We start from the raw sequence: 16,647 nt of genomic DNA, 5'->3' as shown, positions 1-16,647 counted from the left end.
ACAAGAGCAATAAGGGAAATCGTCTTTACTAACAATATTTCTTCACCACAGTATATCAAACATAATTTATTTTTTAAAGCAAATAATGAAATAAAAGCCTTTTTTGATGTAAAGTTTAATAGTATATGATTCATTGATCCCTTGTTTTGCTGACTGGATAGAGGTAAACTTCAGCACAGTGAGAACGGAGTCTTTTTTTGAGCGATTATCTCAGCATAAAAACACGATATAAATTGTTATTGGTGAAGAGATATCATGTCGCCTTCAATTATCATCATGATGGAGTCCTGCGCCGTTCAAAATCAGGAGGAAAAATATGAAAAATTGGAACAAACAGGACCAAGCCACCCAGGAAGATGGGTCAGAGGGAATGGCGAAGAGATGCTCTCCGTGCTGCGCCCTGAACCACAGTAACCTGCAGGCTAGGGCTGGGAGGTATGGTATAAGGGCAGACGGAGTGGAGAGGGGGAGGGTGGACGATGGGAGCAGAGGCGAAGGTGGTGAAGATAGTGGTGGTGGTGGTGGTGGTGGTGGTGGTGGTGGCGGACATGATGATGATGATTAAGATAAGGATGATAATGATGGTGACAAAGATAAGGATGATGGTTATGGTGATTATAATGATCATAATGATGATGATATTGAGGATGTGGATGATGGTGATGAAAATTGTGACAATGATGATGATGATGATGATGATGATGATGATGATGATGATGGTAGTATGAAGGAAATTATAGAGTTGAAGAAACGGGGTATTTGTGTTGACACATATGAGGTTTTTGCTGCTGTGACACGAGAGTCTTTGAAAATGTGATATTACGTTGTTGGAGTTCGGTACTGTCGTGGTAGTGGTGGTGGTGGTGGTGGTGGGAGTTGGAGTAGTGGTGGTGACATTGCTGTTGAGGTTGTATAAGTAGTGAGGGTTATCATTACGATGATTTTGTTGATGGCATATCAAATTAAAACAGAGTGTCAAATAATTATATTAGTCATGAGCGCTATACAATAACCTACTATCATTATAGTGCAGTTACTTTAATAATAAGTGAAAGAACCGGCTACAGGAAAATGAAAGGGCTCGAAAAAAGGGAGAATCGACTTATCAAACAAGAACATGCATTCTGAATTGAAAATTGAGCTTAAGAGATGAAAAGAGGAAAAAGAAGATCGAAAAGGACAACGATGCACATCAATGTGTAGGGCTATATAGAAACTATAAAATGCTAGTACAGGTAAGAAAGTATTACTTCTGTCAAACTATAACCTATACTCGAAATGACCTTCACCCTCCACCCCTTGATGTTGGAGCCCCCGATCCCCTCTACCCGATTCGGATCATCTCCCACCCGGTACCTAACCAGTTTAGGCAATGAAACGCTTCCCATTCTATTCCGAAAAAAATTCTCTCTCTAAAACAAACACAAACAATCTCTGATCATATCTCCTTCAAGGCTCAAAACAGACAGCCCTTTGCCTTATTAGTGGGCAATAAAGTTTCAAGCTGTAATTCGCCCCGCTTTGCTATTTGGCGGAAACCCCGCGGTTTTCAAGCCAACCCGCTGCGCTAACAGGCCTTACTCTCAGTCGGGCAGGGTATCAATATTACCCGCGCTATTACCTTTCGTGTTCTCCTCTCACCGATGTACTTTATATCAACGAACCAAAGTACATTCAGTCATCCTCCTTTCCCTGTCATAATATTGTTTTTTCAGTCACAGAGAAACCTTGTTCACATTTTGTAATGTAATCACATGTGATGATTGTTTCCGCTAGAGTATTAGCAGCGTAGAATAAGCGTAATTTCATATCTAAATACGTGAAATAGACAATATCAGTCAATATCAGTCAGTGTTTTTTGTCTTTTTAAAACCTCGTCCATGCCTTTGAAAGATACGTGGTCGTTTTTAGTTTTGTGCTTTCTTATATGACGCCCTTGCTCGATCTATTTAAGTTTTTTATTTTTTATTTGGCTGTTTAACTGTATACCTCGCCCTCTATCTTTAGATTCTGCTTTCTAATGAAACACTCCCGATCCAAGTAAAGATAAAATGTTCCATTTAAACTTTAAGAGTGGGTAGGATGAACAGAAAGGGAAAGGTCTGGGTGGGGAGAGAAATTAAGAGAGAGAGAGAGAAAGAGAGAGAAAGAGAGAGAGAGAGAGTGAGTGAGAGAAGGGGAATGAGAGATGAAAAAGAGGTATAGGAGCAGAGGGGTACAAGGTGAATGAGAGAGAGAGAGAGAGAGAGAGAGAGAGAGAGAGAGAGAGAGAAAGATAGAGAGAGAGAGAGAGAAGGAGAGTGGGTGGAAAGGAGAAGGATTGGTAAAAAAAAATGGGAGGGAGAGAGGTGGGAATTATTCAAAAGAGACAGAGAGAGGAAAGATGGAGAGAGAGAGAGAGAGAGAGAGAGAGAGGAAGAGAGAGAAGGCGGATTGACAAGGCATGTGTAGCCCTAGACTATGTAGACATCAGATCGAAATAGACCGCCAAGAGAGTACCCCCATCATAAAGTAGGCGGGGCTAATTACACTCTTGGTACTAACACGGAAATGGGATTCGATTCGGAAATAGCCGTTGACTTTCTTTTGTAAACCCTCAATTAATAAGATTCCGACACATTCCTACGAACTGTGTCTCGGTTGCTTAGGATCTCTCGCTCTCTCCTATCATATATTCATTAGTAATTTCTCGTTTGTCTCAAGTAAAGTTTGAGGGGTAGAGGAGTTGAAACTTTGACTAAAAGCAAACTTTTATTGATTATTATCGACTTATCAAACTTTCTGATGCAAGTATTCGGTGGTCGATTTTCCATGACTGTTATCTCATTTGAAGAAAGTTCTTAGTCAAATACTTTTTTTCAACAACAAAATTAACAGACTTATCGTTACCTTTTGAAGATTTATTTTTCTTTAAAGCCATGCAAGTTAGTGGATCGAGCATTAAACCAGGTGCGGGTGTCTTTGCCATCGGCACCTCACTTCCCGGCTACCCGAGCCTAGCGGGCGCGGACGTGCCGCGTCCGAGCTTAGCCGCTATTCGCCACACACCTGCCGCGGGAGATGTTGCCGAGTTGCCTCGTGCAGCCATTCCTCGGGTAAACAACCTCGCTATTTTGTTACCAAACTCGACTTTAAAAACATCAAGAACTGAAAAATACGCAAACTCATTTATTTCAGACTTAAAGTCAGGCACGGGAAGTACAACCATGAAAAAGTGCGGATTTTCAATTGATGATATTTTGCATTCGTCGTCGCGATCTTCGTCACCACCGCAACAGAGATGTTTGCCATCGCCGGATCTTCGGCGGAAAAGTCCTCCGGATAACGCCATCAGTCCAAGAAGTCAGCCAACAAACATTGAATTCTTTGCAAGACTTCAAAGCAAGTTTTATCAAGATTTAAAACTTAATGGACTGCAACTGTCATCTTTAAGGCCATCTTCCAACGCGAACCTGTATTCTTTGTCTGGTAAGTCTTCTGTTAATTCTGTATATTTATTAAATCTAAAACAATAAACCCTGGAGTTTGAAAGAATCGACCTTTATAAATCCAAAGGGAATTGTAAGAGGTACACCGACGTGAACTTAAACTGGCACAATTGAAATCTTCATTAAGATCATCATCATCATCATCATCATCACCATCATCATTTATATTAAAGACCATCGTCATCCTCCCCCTCCTCATTATCATTATCAATCATTATCATCGGTAACATCATCATATTACCATCTCTACTTTTTTTTGTGGAGAAAAGCGAGTACTGCTAGTGATACAATTATGATGATGATCTCGATGATTATAATAGTAATTCGTATAGGGCAGTAATATTATTATTACAATTAGTAGTAGCAGCAGTAGTAGTAGTAGTGGTGGATGTATTATTATTAGTAGTAGTTGTAGTAGTAGAAATCATATTGACAATCATTGTAATGATATTGGTGTCTTTGGTGATGATAATAACGTATTTATACCGAGAATTGTCCATATACATGTTCAAATGTTGTTAACTATTATATCACTTAAACAAGAAAGCTGAACATTGATTATGAAGGATGAGTTTTACGCAATTATTCAAATAATTTAATCATGTTCCTGTTTTGGTTGAACCTTCCCTCACAGTTTAATTGGAAATGAAAAATACTGTTGAAACAACTTTTCCCATACCCCCAAGTGGTCTTTCCGAAGAAAAACAGAACATTAGAACCAAACAAGTATCTCATATCTAGTAAACAATTTCTTGCAGTCAGTACGTGATTCCTTGCAATACTATGTCATTCAATTCCTGCAGTTCTATCTCACCTAAGGCAAGGGCAAAGGCCTCTTTCACAAGGTCATGAAAGTGTTCAATTAAATAATGATTCTATTCATTTTTACTTGAATTCATGAAATGAAACAATGTCACATAAAGTTCAAGGAAGTATATTCCGATTATGCTAATACATTGAGATTGAATATTGCAACTTGCACTCAAGTAAGCCGGTTTTTACGACAACACCATCAACAACTACAATTACTACTATTTTTATTACTACTACTACTTTTACTGATATTACTAGTATTAACACTACAGTACTTCTACTACTACTTCTATATAGTTTCGTCGTCGTCATCATCATTATCATAATTATGATCAGCATCATCATCATCACAATTTGTATCACTATCCTCATCATCACCTACATAATTAGCATTATTATGAAATGATAATGATAATAACAAAACTTATCAACCTATATATATTTTTTAAAGATATAATAATACCAGCAATCAATATAAATGTCAGAGCACTCTTGTGAATCGATACAATCAAGCATCGGGTAAATGTTTATCTCAAGATAAGAATCTTTATTTCAGCATTTCAATCCAGTACTATTATTAAAAAATTCATCCCCCAAACGAGAACAATTGTATAAAAGGCGAATCCCCTATTTAACATACGACCAATCAATTGGCTCAGAATGATTCTCAATCATGTTTAGGATGGTTCTAAATTTCAAGGAAATGCAATACCATGATAAGTATTCATATAAGATTCATCACAAAAGTGGTCTTTCTTAAAAATGAATGCATATCTGACATTGTCAATAAATGGTTTAATTTAAAAATGCCCCCTTTGATACAAGAATTGTGTAAATAAATCCAGATTTTTACTAAATAATCTCATATTCCTTATTGCTGGTGGAAGTACCCAAAAAATGAATAAAAAAATTTCAAGGAAACAAACGTAAACATAGGGGCTGATAGTTCTTATCTTCTAAAGCGTTTGAAATTGTAGGAAAAGAATGTGCATGTTATAGCATTGGTTTACATACTGGCTCGCAGATATACAATTGATGCAATTTATACTTTGCTGTAATAATGGTGGAGTATTCTTGATTTATTTTGCGGCCGTATTATACATGAAGGTAATCTTCGAAGACACAAAGTTCCTGCAAAGAGCCCTTAGCTTCACCTTCCTCTATTAGATATGTCTTTTCCATTATTCTAATTGATCAAATTCTTTTTTTCGATTAAGATGTTCCTTTTGTTTGAGAGTCCTGATTATAGAATATGCTGAGTAAAATAAAAAAATAAAAAATCTAGTCAAAGCGTTACATTCATAGGAACACAGTAACGTTAATTTTGATTAATAATATCACTCACGTACGGAACATGTTCATGAAGAACAAAATACACAGATAACAGATAAAATATTTAGTTCAATATTTCAAACTTTATAATTCTCACATTGCGAAAGAATGACCGAATTATTTTCATTTCCAACAAAATAAATAAAGTACATGGGATTGCATTGTACATAGTAAAACAATGAAACTTAACGACATATTTGTAATTGGTCCACAGTGTACAATAGTTATATAAAATAGGTTGGTCATGGAGGGGACTGCTGAAAAGCTGGGCTTGTAGATTGCAGCCCCCTATAACTTATAGTTGCAAAAATAGTATATCAATAATAACGGAACGCACAAATACATAATATTGAAATATGTGATAGATTCAGATATAGCGCCTTTCAATAAAGAGATGTTCAGTTTCCAATAGGAAATATTTTACAACTGATACCAGTAGTGAGTAAAGTTGCTTTAAAATGTATATTGTATTTGATCTCTTTCAAGGTAGGTACAGGGTTTAAGACCAAGTTCGATTTAGGTTTTTAAGTTTTTAGCTCGCTTAACCTCTTTTATTGTTCCAGGAGTACGTACACCAGGACAATTTCTTTATTTTTCTACATATTTTCAAGTCAATAATTTTCAACAAGAAATTTCTTTGGGACATAGTTTATTATGTTTAACATTGAAAATGTTAACATTTCTCATTCTTTATCCTATAAAACCTTCTCTGTCGTGATGACTTTACATCCGGGTATTATGACCAAATCAGAACACGCCATGTTTTATTGTCATCGTCGTGTATATATACGGGTCGGTACATGACAGCCCCTCTTACCCCCTTCCAAAGTAATGCCACCCATTTTCCGTCATTACTGGTATATCATCCTCCCTCATTACCAATCCATTATCCTTCTAATTGGATAATTGACTGGGCTAGGAAATTGCCCGGACCTACTTAAGAGAGAGATAGTAATACTATAGCCCTTTCCCTGCAGCCGTATTGTTCTGTCAGAAGAGTTAAGGTAATGAACTTTGACGGGATGGGCGGGAAACGTCGTCTCTTACCGCCAGAGTCCTAGGCGAAAAACGTACCAATGCACCGCTGCTAGATATAAAGATGCAAGCCCTGTTGTTATAAGGATAATTCAGTTATTTTAAATCACATCGTGTAATGTCTTATGTAAGCATCTTTATTAAAATGTTAAAGTATTTTTTTCAACAAAAGCATATTAATAATAACATTTAAACCCGTTTGTATATCGCATAACACACAGGCGTTATTTTATGTCTCTTTGCAATTTACAGAACATAATACAGGAATTGAATGGTACACTTGGTTCTATAATTGTGAGATCTTACAAAGTGCTAAATAGATATGTTTTCAAATTACTTCTGAATTTTGCATATGTTTTCATATTCATAAAGTACTCCAGCAAGTTTTTACATACATGAGTGGCTGCATATGAAAATGACCTTTCTCCATAAGATTTTGTAACAATTAGAGACATAAAACAAAGATATTTATATTATCATCATATCAACTAAAAAGGAAAGTATATTTGTCCTTCCTTTTTGTTGTGATATTGTAAAATATTAAAGATATAAACAGAGATACAAATTATTGATCATCTATTTCTTATTGAATTTCTTCATCTCGCCCCGCATACGTCACAGAATATTTGACCAATCAGCATCTAGTCAATCGCATGACGTCCCGTGATCAACATCCAAAGAATGATAATAGACACAAATTAGAAAGATTCACGCTCGCACTTACATATGCATTATTTCCTACGGACAAACATACTTACGCCGGATGATCTTTTCATATTTGAAATTATGGCACCTGCCCGGTCTATTATTACAAAGTGGCCCGAGGCATTGGCCTAAAGATAGATAAGTAATTGGAAACAATTCCCGGCTTCGGAAGTATAAACACAGGTGCTCCGTCCAGGCCTAGATAAAAACTGGAAAAAAAGATTGAAGGGGTATTAAGGTATTTTGCTCTTCAAGACTTGTGGGGCAAGTGATTTTGACAAACCTGACAAATAGACCATTGAGTTACTGACCGACTGGTGAGTGCCTTCTAACCTATATATTGCAAGAAAAGTAATACACATACGGCACTGCAATGCATTATTAAACATGAAATGTGATCATTTGAATATGGAAGGGCGCCTGTATTCATTGCACAAAGCATATTATGTTTATTACGTTTATAGACAGTAACGAATCTGCTTCCATTTTTCAAATCCAAACTTATTGATGCCAATAAGGAAGCCCTTCAAACATATAATAACGTTCCGTGATGCGTTGGCATTAAAGAGTGCACTACAACTCCTCGCACATACACACGCCCTCACTCATCCACCACACACGCACACGATAATCATTATGGCGTTAATACAAGTTAAAGGGCATGATATGCAAAGAAAAAAAGGAGACTTTTCGAAGAAAAACGGGTTAACTCAAAGAGCATTCAATCGGACTGCCGTGCATATGGTGGGCAGGTTTAACAAAATCGGGGCACACTTTTCTTATTTGTACACGTCGAACCCAGCGAGCCGCGGAGTAAAACCCGCCGAACTCATGGGGTGGCAGCGGCACGCTTGTCGCCTAGCGCTTAAAAGAATAGGCGCGCGCCGAGAAGTTATTCATAAGAAAAGTCAGATCAAGGCGATATAAGTCGGTCATTCAAAAGCAATGAGAATCCATTTTCAGGCAATTAGTTTGCCAATCATGAGGTCATTACTTTGCCAATCATATTGTCTTGAAAACAAGTTCACTTAATCACTTTAGGTCGACCTTTGTTCGAACTTCTCATTTATTGAGAAGTGATTGTCATGTTTTGATGTGTTAAACACAAAACAAAACGTAAAACAAAATACAAATGTAGATTGGTGTTCACAAAACAATTATTCATTGTCTTCCTGCATAGTTATTTTTCGTTTCCCCTCTAAACATGCAAAAGAGCCTATTTTACAGAAAAGGTACTTACGTTTGTGAAGTTATATCGCCACTAAATGCCTTTTTGTTTTGTTTTTTTGTAATGGATTTGTCTGGTTTAATTCTGTATATTGATGCTTTGTGTTATTTTAATCTCTGTATTTCTATCTCGCTTTTAGTACATTTAAGAATTTTGTAATGTAAATTGTATTATCTCTGGGAATAACCTTGATAGGCCATTGGCCTTTGTTTTACCCCCATCATATTATGATTTAAATTGAGGATGTTTCATTTTAACGTTTGTTAATGTATATAAAATGCATATAAATTGTACTTGTGTTTTTAAGAATCAGATGTGGAAATAACACTTGAACTTAAACTATGGACCACACATCAATGTCTAAACGATGCAAACTTTCGTTAAGTGCTCATTCTACTATGATCCATTTGATTTTCTATCTATTCTCTCTTCTCTCTATCCATTCTCCATATCAACCACGGCAATTCAACTCAGTGCATCAAACCTTCTGATTACTTACGCCCCCCACCCTCTTTCTCCCCCTCTCTCTCTCTCTCTCTCTCCCTCCCCTCTCTCCATCTATCCATCTTATCACTTAAGGGTAGTATTCTAATACACACATTGTTGATTTGAAGTTTCGACTCTTTTTTTGTCCAAAATAATGTTAAAATTTCTAACATATTGACCTGTATTTGCTTGTACTTTCAAGTCCGAGACCAGCATCGCCCCGGATGTGCTTTACATCGCGGACTGCATGATGGTAATTAACGGTGACACGTTAATTGAAAAATACCAGTTGGCGGAGTCTTACCGTCTCCCTACAAGTATATAATGTCTGACATGTGTGTTTCTCCTTAATCTTGGAGTAAGCTTTTCTCGGAAAATGGGTCGCCATTCCTTAAAGGGATAAAACTTTATAGGTTAATTGTAACGAGGCATGTATAATAAACGTATCAACATATTAATTTATAAATGCTATGTATTATTTTTAGGAATATATTTGAAGTTCCTCATCTTATATCATTAATTATCAAGCATCGTTGTCTTTTCCACTCTCTATTTGGTCAGTTCTCCTCCTTGAATAAACCTGTATTTATTGGATAAACCTGCAGTGACAATTAAAATTCTTAAATGATTTTCCAACTACAGTTCATGACGGCAATGTGTATCAGAATCATGTAAATGATATAGAAAATACGAAGTGTGAAAGAGAAAAAGCAAATAATGAGAGGGAGAAGAAGAAGATAGTGGGATGGACTGTTTAAATGTGTGTGTGTGTGTGTGTGTGTGTGTGTGTGTGTGCGAGCGAGAGAGGAAGAGAGAGAGAGAGAGAGAGAAGGAGGCTATAGAAGGAAATGTGGGTAATTGTTACCGAAAGTCAAGTTTATTCATAAGAACAAAGTGATACTTCCCAATGTAAATATCATTGATGGAGAGAGGTTAGGTGGAGAAGGTGTCACGTGACCAAGGTGACGTACACCAATTACTCGATGTATATACATGTAGAACAAATGATAATTCTCCGTCCCGGCAAAATACACATAATAATGAAAGCAATTGAAATTAAAATCTTTGAGAGTGCCTTTCTTCACTAAACCGGTATCAATTTAATTCTGAAATTTCTAAAATATAATTGAAACTGGTCATATCATTTATATAAACTTCTCGAAAGAGGTTTGGAAAACTCAATAATTTTCGATCATATTTCTCTTGTCATGGCATAACCATTGCTGTAATTGTAAGAAAGTTTGTTTATTCGTTTTTAAAATGATATCCCATTGATACGTTTTGTCACTTATTGAATATTAAAGTTTCAGTTCGCTGTTAGCGGTTTAGATTTATTTTATTGAATAATTTGTTATACACCTGGACATGCATGTGTATATAGGACCCTCTCTCTCTCTCTTTCTCTCTCTCTCTCTCTCTCTCTCTCTCTTTCTCTCTCTCTCTCTCTCTCTCTGTCTCTCCCTCTCTATTTCTCTCTCTCTCTCTCTCTCTCTGGGAAAGGGGCGATACATTTTGTGAGAGGGAGAGCATGAGTGAGGAGGAAACCAAGAATAGGAGAGCAAAACATGAGGGGAGGGGATAGGGAAAAAAACATAAAGAGAGAGAGAGGGACGGATGGAGATAAATGCCTCTGCAACTTGAACCTGATCGCGTCTCTCTAAGGAAAGGGAGAGAGAGAGAGGGAGAGAGAGAGGAAGAGAGAGAAAGAGAGGGAGATTGAAGACGAAGAGACTTGAAGAATGTTTGGACCCCACAACAGGGTAAATAGTTTTGTTAGTGTTGGAAATGATTTTTCTATAAGCGTACCACCCTCTAGCCTAATGTCATTTTTGAATCGCAGCGCGCGGCTGGCTCTGGAGCGTCGAGCGGTATCCTGCCGAGATGAAGCGGGTAGGAACTCAGATTTTCTCTTGTCACTGTAGGTCTGTCTATGAATTACTCGCAAGGATCCTGAGGACAGGAAAATCTGAATTACTAAATTCCTGTCATTTCTTTTGTTTCTTGTAGTCACTTTTAGAAATGTTTAGAAACACGGGGGAGTCATTGTGACGATGTTTAACTTAAACACTGTCATAATAACTCCCCCGTGTCTCATTGAGAGATTGCCCCCCCCCCATCACACTCTTAATTTCTCCTCCTATAAGAGCCTACCACTGTGTTTTGACACACAACGAGATGAACCCCTTGAACGTAAAATTATCCACCCCAGTGATTAACCGCTTTCTACCCTACACTGTATATTATGAAGTTAATTTTGCTTATTAAGTTTTATTCCAAATGATTAAAAATAACTATTATTGTGAACCACTTTATGCAATCATGGGCCTACTTTCTCATCTGTTATCAACCTTCATACTGGTATAACATGGTAATAAAAGCGTTGCAGAAGTTAGGTTGATTACTAAAAAAAAAAGGGGGGGGGGGCTTTGCAATAATACGCTCTGAATGTTTGAGTTATACTTTGTATGTTCGTTAAGAGAGGATGTATCAATAACTAGTACAAACAAGCACAAAAAAAATGAGAGCCTCACGCCACGACTCATCGGCATGTCATACCAATGCACACTGACGTCATGAAGGCAGTGCTTGTACTTGAACACATGCACGACACTGCCCACGCACAGCGCCACCACCCGTGTGGCCTGAATAGTATTATTATCCTAAATAATGCATTTAATTGCAAGGTATCATTTATCGCAATTACTATCCCGCCCAGCGCCACGCTTGCACCTGTTTCATTTCTTCGCCTTTAATTTACTTAGTCTAATTCATCTCGATGGCATTAAATGTCACCGCAAATTCGAAGCAATTAAACAATTAAAATGTCTGTATCAGTATAAAGTCTTTTCTGTTTAATGTCATCTCATGTTGAGTAATTGAGAGTATTTCGAACATACGCCTGTCAACAGTAGTATATAACATATTCTCATAATAATAAGGGAGTTTACAGATAGCACATGGTACAAATGACCCCAAATATCCACAGATCTTTTACACATGGAGAAGTTCCACTTTGAGCATATTAGAATAATAACTGCCAAAGTCCTAGATGTGCTTCATGAATAACTTTTGTTTGCCCTCTTGAAAAGAATACTTCCACCTGCGTATCATAGAATGTACCGTTGGTGCATAAATGTATAATGTTCCATAACTTTCATGAGCGCATATCCAGTATTCATCTCTGTGGGTTTTACCTTTTTGGTACAAATGACCTTTATCTGCCCATGCGCAGATTGTATCTGTAAACTCCCTTATAGGGTAACATCTATTTGAACAAAATCAAAGAATAATAAAAATAAAGGTAACAAAGGAAGATATATATATATTTGTAATATATTTATATATAGAGAGAGAGAGACAGAGAGAGACAGATATTTCACATTTAATCAGATTGGACTGAGTGATAGTGATAATGACGCATGTTTTTACAGAGCCTTCCTCCCAGTCATGTTCATAAATCAACTGATTTCATATGATTTAAATAGGTCTCTTCCACATATTTTATAATTATGCCTACGTTTATAGTACGCTTAGCAACCCATGACGGCCCAAAATACGGAAAGCATTAAAAAAAGGTGTTCTACCCCCGGGTTGAGAGTGGCAAGTAGATTAATTTGGACTTTAAAGCGTCCGCATGGACTAAAAAAAAAATGATTTGGGTGGACGTATTCTTTAGACCATATATAATTCTGTGATAATTTGTATTTGTGTTTTCTTCGAAAGACGGCAAATATTTGCTCTCTTGAAAGTGTAGCTTCGTACTCTTAAACTTTTTGCATCAGTACAAATTGTAATACTGGACCATTTCTCTAGTGTATACACTAAAAGTGGTTTCCCGTGAATAATTTTGTTTCGATTGATTTATCAATTCCAGATGGATTAGCTCAGCTCTACTCAACGGCCAACCCGACAGCCGCTGCCTACTACCACACCCACCACCATCAACCCCGTCATCATCCATCATCATTATCACCTAGCAACCATCATCCTCATTACAGCCATCATCCGTCCCATCTCTACCCTCATCACGGATCACATCCCTCTCTCGGCGTACCCATACCAGTACCCGTCTATCTCAGGGGCAAGTCACCGGCGGTGTCGCCTGCAGAGGCGGCCAGGGCAGCAAAGAAATGCAGACGGAGTCGGACAGTCTTCACAGAACTTCAACTGCTAGGGCTGGAGAAAAGGTATATGAGACTTTCAAATTGCGTATCCTCTATAAAATATATAAGCAGAAGAACAGAAATCGTCGAATACACATGGACTTATTTGATAAAACCGGATGCCATGAAAGAATAAAAGTAATTGAATTGAATGTTAAGGTAAATAAACAAAGTATCAACAAATGAAATAAACCTGAAATTACGCATAAATAAGTAAGTAAATAAACAAATAAAAAATACTTGCATACATACATACAAATGCAATAGTGGTAAAAGTAGCTTAATGGGATAGTTGAGTTCTGTTTTCAGACAGCAAATGCCTTCAAAGTGCATGGTTATTGCTCTTATTTTATATATGACATTTCTAGTGCCCTTTTAGGACCTAAAATTGCTATGAAGGTTATTTTAGACCCGCCAAAATGTGTCAAATTTAGCCAATACGATCATACCAATTCAGTTCTACTTTTAAAAAAATACGGTGACCGTTAATTAATTAATAATAACAATACATTGGCCGGCTGGTTGTGCGTACTAAGAACCAACACGAAAGAGCCAACAACAAAAAAGCCAAATCGGCATTGGCTGAAATACAACGTAAAAGGGGCCATTTCGTTTTTTCAACGGCTCTTTCAAATAATCGAATATTTGTGGTGGTACACAAATATTATAAATCGTTATATTTATGGATATTCAGCCGTCTCTGAACCGATTTTGATCAAACAAAGATGATTTTGTCATTTAAATTGTATGTTCTTTCAAATTTGACACTCAGTTTTTCATTATTGTACACAAAAAATATTTTGTGTAGCGCCCTCTGCAACAGAACTCAACTATCACTTTAATATTGCTCAACCCGAAGTCAAAGTCAATAACAGAATAATAACACAAAAGCAACAACAAACGAAACCGAAGCCCGTATCCAATATAGAAACAGTAATCAATGACAATTATATTAATTGTGGTCTTTTAAATTGCATATTCGTTCTGTTGCCACTGATGTTTTTTTCATGCATTTCTACACCTCTTTTCTACTCATCTCTATATCTTGTGTTTTCTATTCCATAGGTTTGAGAAGCAGAAGTATCTCTCTACCCCTGATCGGTTAGATCTTGCAGAGACCCTAGGGTTAAGTCAACTACAGGTCAAGACTTGGTATCAAAACAGAAGAATGAAATGGAAGAAACAGGTCAGTTTAAAATAATCTTAAAAATAAAAAAAACGCTTCTATATTTAGTTGGTCCTACTATTGGTAGAACTATGAAGCCTTATCAGAATTAGCGCTTTTTAATACAAATTTTTTTCACGAAGTGACGGTAGTGAACAAAAATTGCATTCACTTTGCGTGACGATTTTCCTCACTACCGTCACTTCGTGAAAACAAGGACGAAATGACCCCCAATATCTACATATCTTTTTAACATGGAGAAGACAGTTTTAGAATAATCACTGACAAAGTGATGAAGGTGTTTCATGACTACCTTTGTTTGCCCTCTTGAAAAGAATATTTCCACCTATGTATCACGATAATACAATATTCCGATGGTTATGATTACATGAACGCGTATCAAGTCTCGATGGGTTTTACAAGTTTGTACTAATGACCTTTATCTGCCCATGCGCAGATTGCATATCCGACGTGGTTTATTTAATTTTGATCCTTTTTCATAAATATCGTATGGTATTTGTCAAGTTTAAGGTACGTGTCAGTAAAACGTAAATATATTAAAGAAGGAAATTAAGAAATAAATATTCTTGACATACCTTGATAGAAATGAATCAGGAAAGCTAGCAATCAGTATATTCACAGTAGGATCTGTATTTATATGCCTATATTTGATCAACATGAATGATTATGGTAGCCAAATAAAATTCCCAGAACCTTCGCAAACTTCCATGTTGTGCATCAGATTAGGGGTTACAGTGGTTACATTTTTCTTTCTCTCTACTTGACCTTTAGGTGATGCAAAGTGGTCGACAGGAGCCCCCAACCAAACCCAAGGGGCGACCCAAAAAAAGTGACATCACAGGAGAGAATGGCACCCTTTCTCCGGCCTGTTCCCCAGGCATTGACCATGAAGAGTTATCCAACATATCAGATGAGGAAGAGATAACAGTCTCTGATGCTATGAGTTCATACGTCAGCCAACAAAATTCGACCTCAACGCATGAACCTTTAACCTCATTTGCATATGCAACGTCATCGTCTTCCTTTCAACCCTCAGCTTTGACTACATAGAATGAGAATCACACCTTTAAATGTACAATGGCCCTTTAAAGACTTTCTAACTTAATATGTATAATTATGCAAGTAATAATGTTGCAATTGACCCAAGTAAAGATAGATACCGTATGATTTAAGTCCTATACATGTAGGAAATATGTATGTCTTTTAAATTTGATAGTGCAGCCGTAGATCCCTGATTCTGTGACCGGAGAGTGGAAGGGGGGGGGGGTAATGTCCTTGGTCAGATAGCATCTTGTCAATCAAAGTAATGATGATAGTGAACAAATGGCAAAGGGAGCGCTATATATCGAGTAGAGGCGAGTATATATATATATATCTTTTTCTTTCGAGGGGCGAGTTCCATTCGCCCTCCTCTCTACCCTGAGATCCGCCACTGGTATGAACTTTGTTGAAATACGACAACAAATTCCCGTATTTAATGACATAAAATGCCATGTTTCAAAGTAAATCAATGTATGTGGTAAGATTATTATCTGCAATGCAGATTTGAATAATAATTATCGATGGAATAATATCTCCCCGTCGATAGTAATTTGCTAACTTTATCTTTTCATACCACTGGTACTGTAAAAAAAAAAAATGCACCCGTAAGGTACGCAATATCAAAAGAAGCTGGATTCTGAAGGATACATGTAATAATAATAATGTTAAAACTGTACTTTTATACAGTATAGTACTGAAGAATTTCTATGCGATTCACATTGTGGTACTAAAGAGAGTTAATTATTATCCTGTAAAAGAATCATTAGATTTATAAAGTAAAGAGAAATTTAAAGGCCCAATAGAAACGAAAACAAATCTATGGTGGTACAAATTGTATGTCTGTTTTGATATGTCAGTAACATAGACACAATAATTATTACTTTTGACTCTTAAGTTTCAACTGCCTTTAAATGTCTGTTTCTTCATGAATTATACGGTCGTATGGTTATTCTGACCAATCATAACATCATTATCAAGTACTAATTATATCAATGTTTTTAGCCTCATGACGAGGAGTCGATGTGCCTTATACACGTTGTCATTATGCTGATTATTACGAATAAGAAACTATCGCTTCCAGTGACTTCATGACTCGTCTTCCTTGATTTAGCTTAGGAGTATCTCAACAGGTTTGTTATTACATTTTAAAAAAGATACATGGTTCTAGGT

The 16,647-nt window shown here is 36.8% G+C and overlaps 1 protein-coding gene across 1 annotated transcript; it reads left to right on the top strand.

Annotated features, from left to right (window-relative positions):
- The first annotated feature begins 316 nt into the window (after nt 1–316).
- On the top strand, nt 317–15,679 carry LOC593496 (homeobox protein DLX-5). Its single transcript, XM_030978505.1, has 5 exons — nt 317–527; nt 2,917–3,095; nt 12,916–13,274; nt 14,316–14,436; nt 15,208–15,679. Exons 1-5 carry the CDS (start codon nt 317–319, stop codon nt 15,484–15,486), a joined length of 1,149 nt encoding a protein of 382 aa, XP_030834365.1. The 3' UTR covers nt 15,487–15,679.
- The last annotated feature ends 968 nt before the right edge of the window (nt 15,680–16,647 follow it).

Source organism: Strongylocentrotus purpuratus, unplaced genomic scaffold (genome assembly GCF_000002235.5).
Source record: "Strongylocentrotus purpuratus isolate Spur 01 unplaced genomic scaffold, Spur_5.0 spur5_scaffold_1, whole genome shotgun sequence".
NCBI lineage: Eukaryota > Metazoa > Echinodermata > Echinoidea > Camarodonta > Strongylocentrotidae > Strongylocentrotus > Strongylocentrotus purpuratus.
The sequence above is the reverse complement of the archived record's forward strand: the minus strand, read 5'-3'. Positions and strand labels throughout refer to the sequence as shown.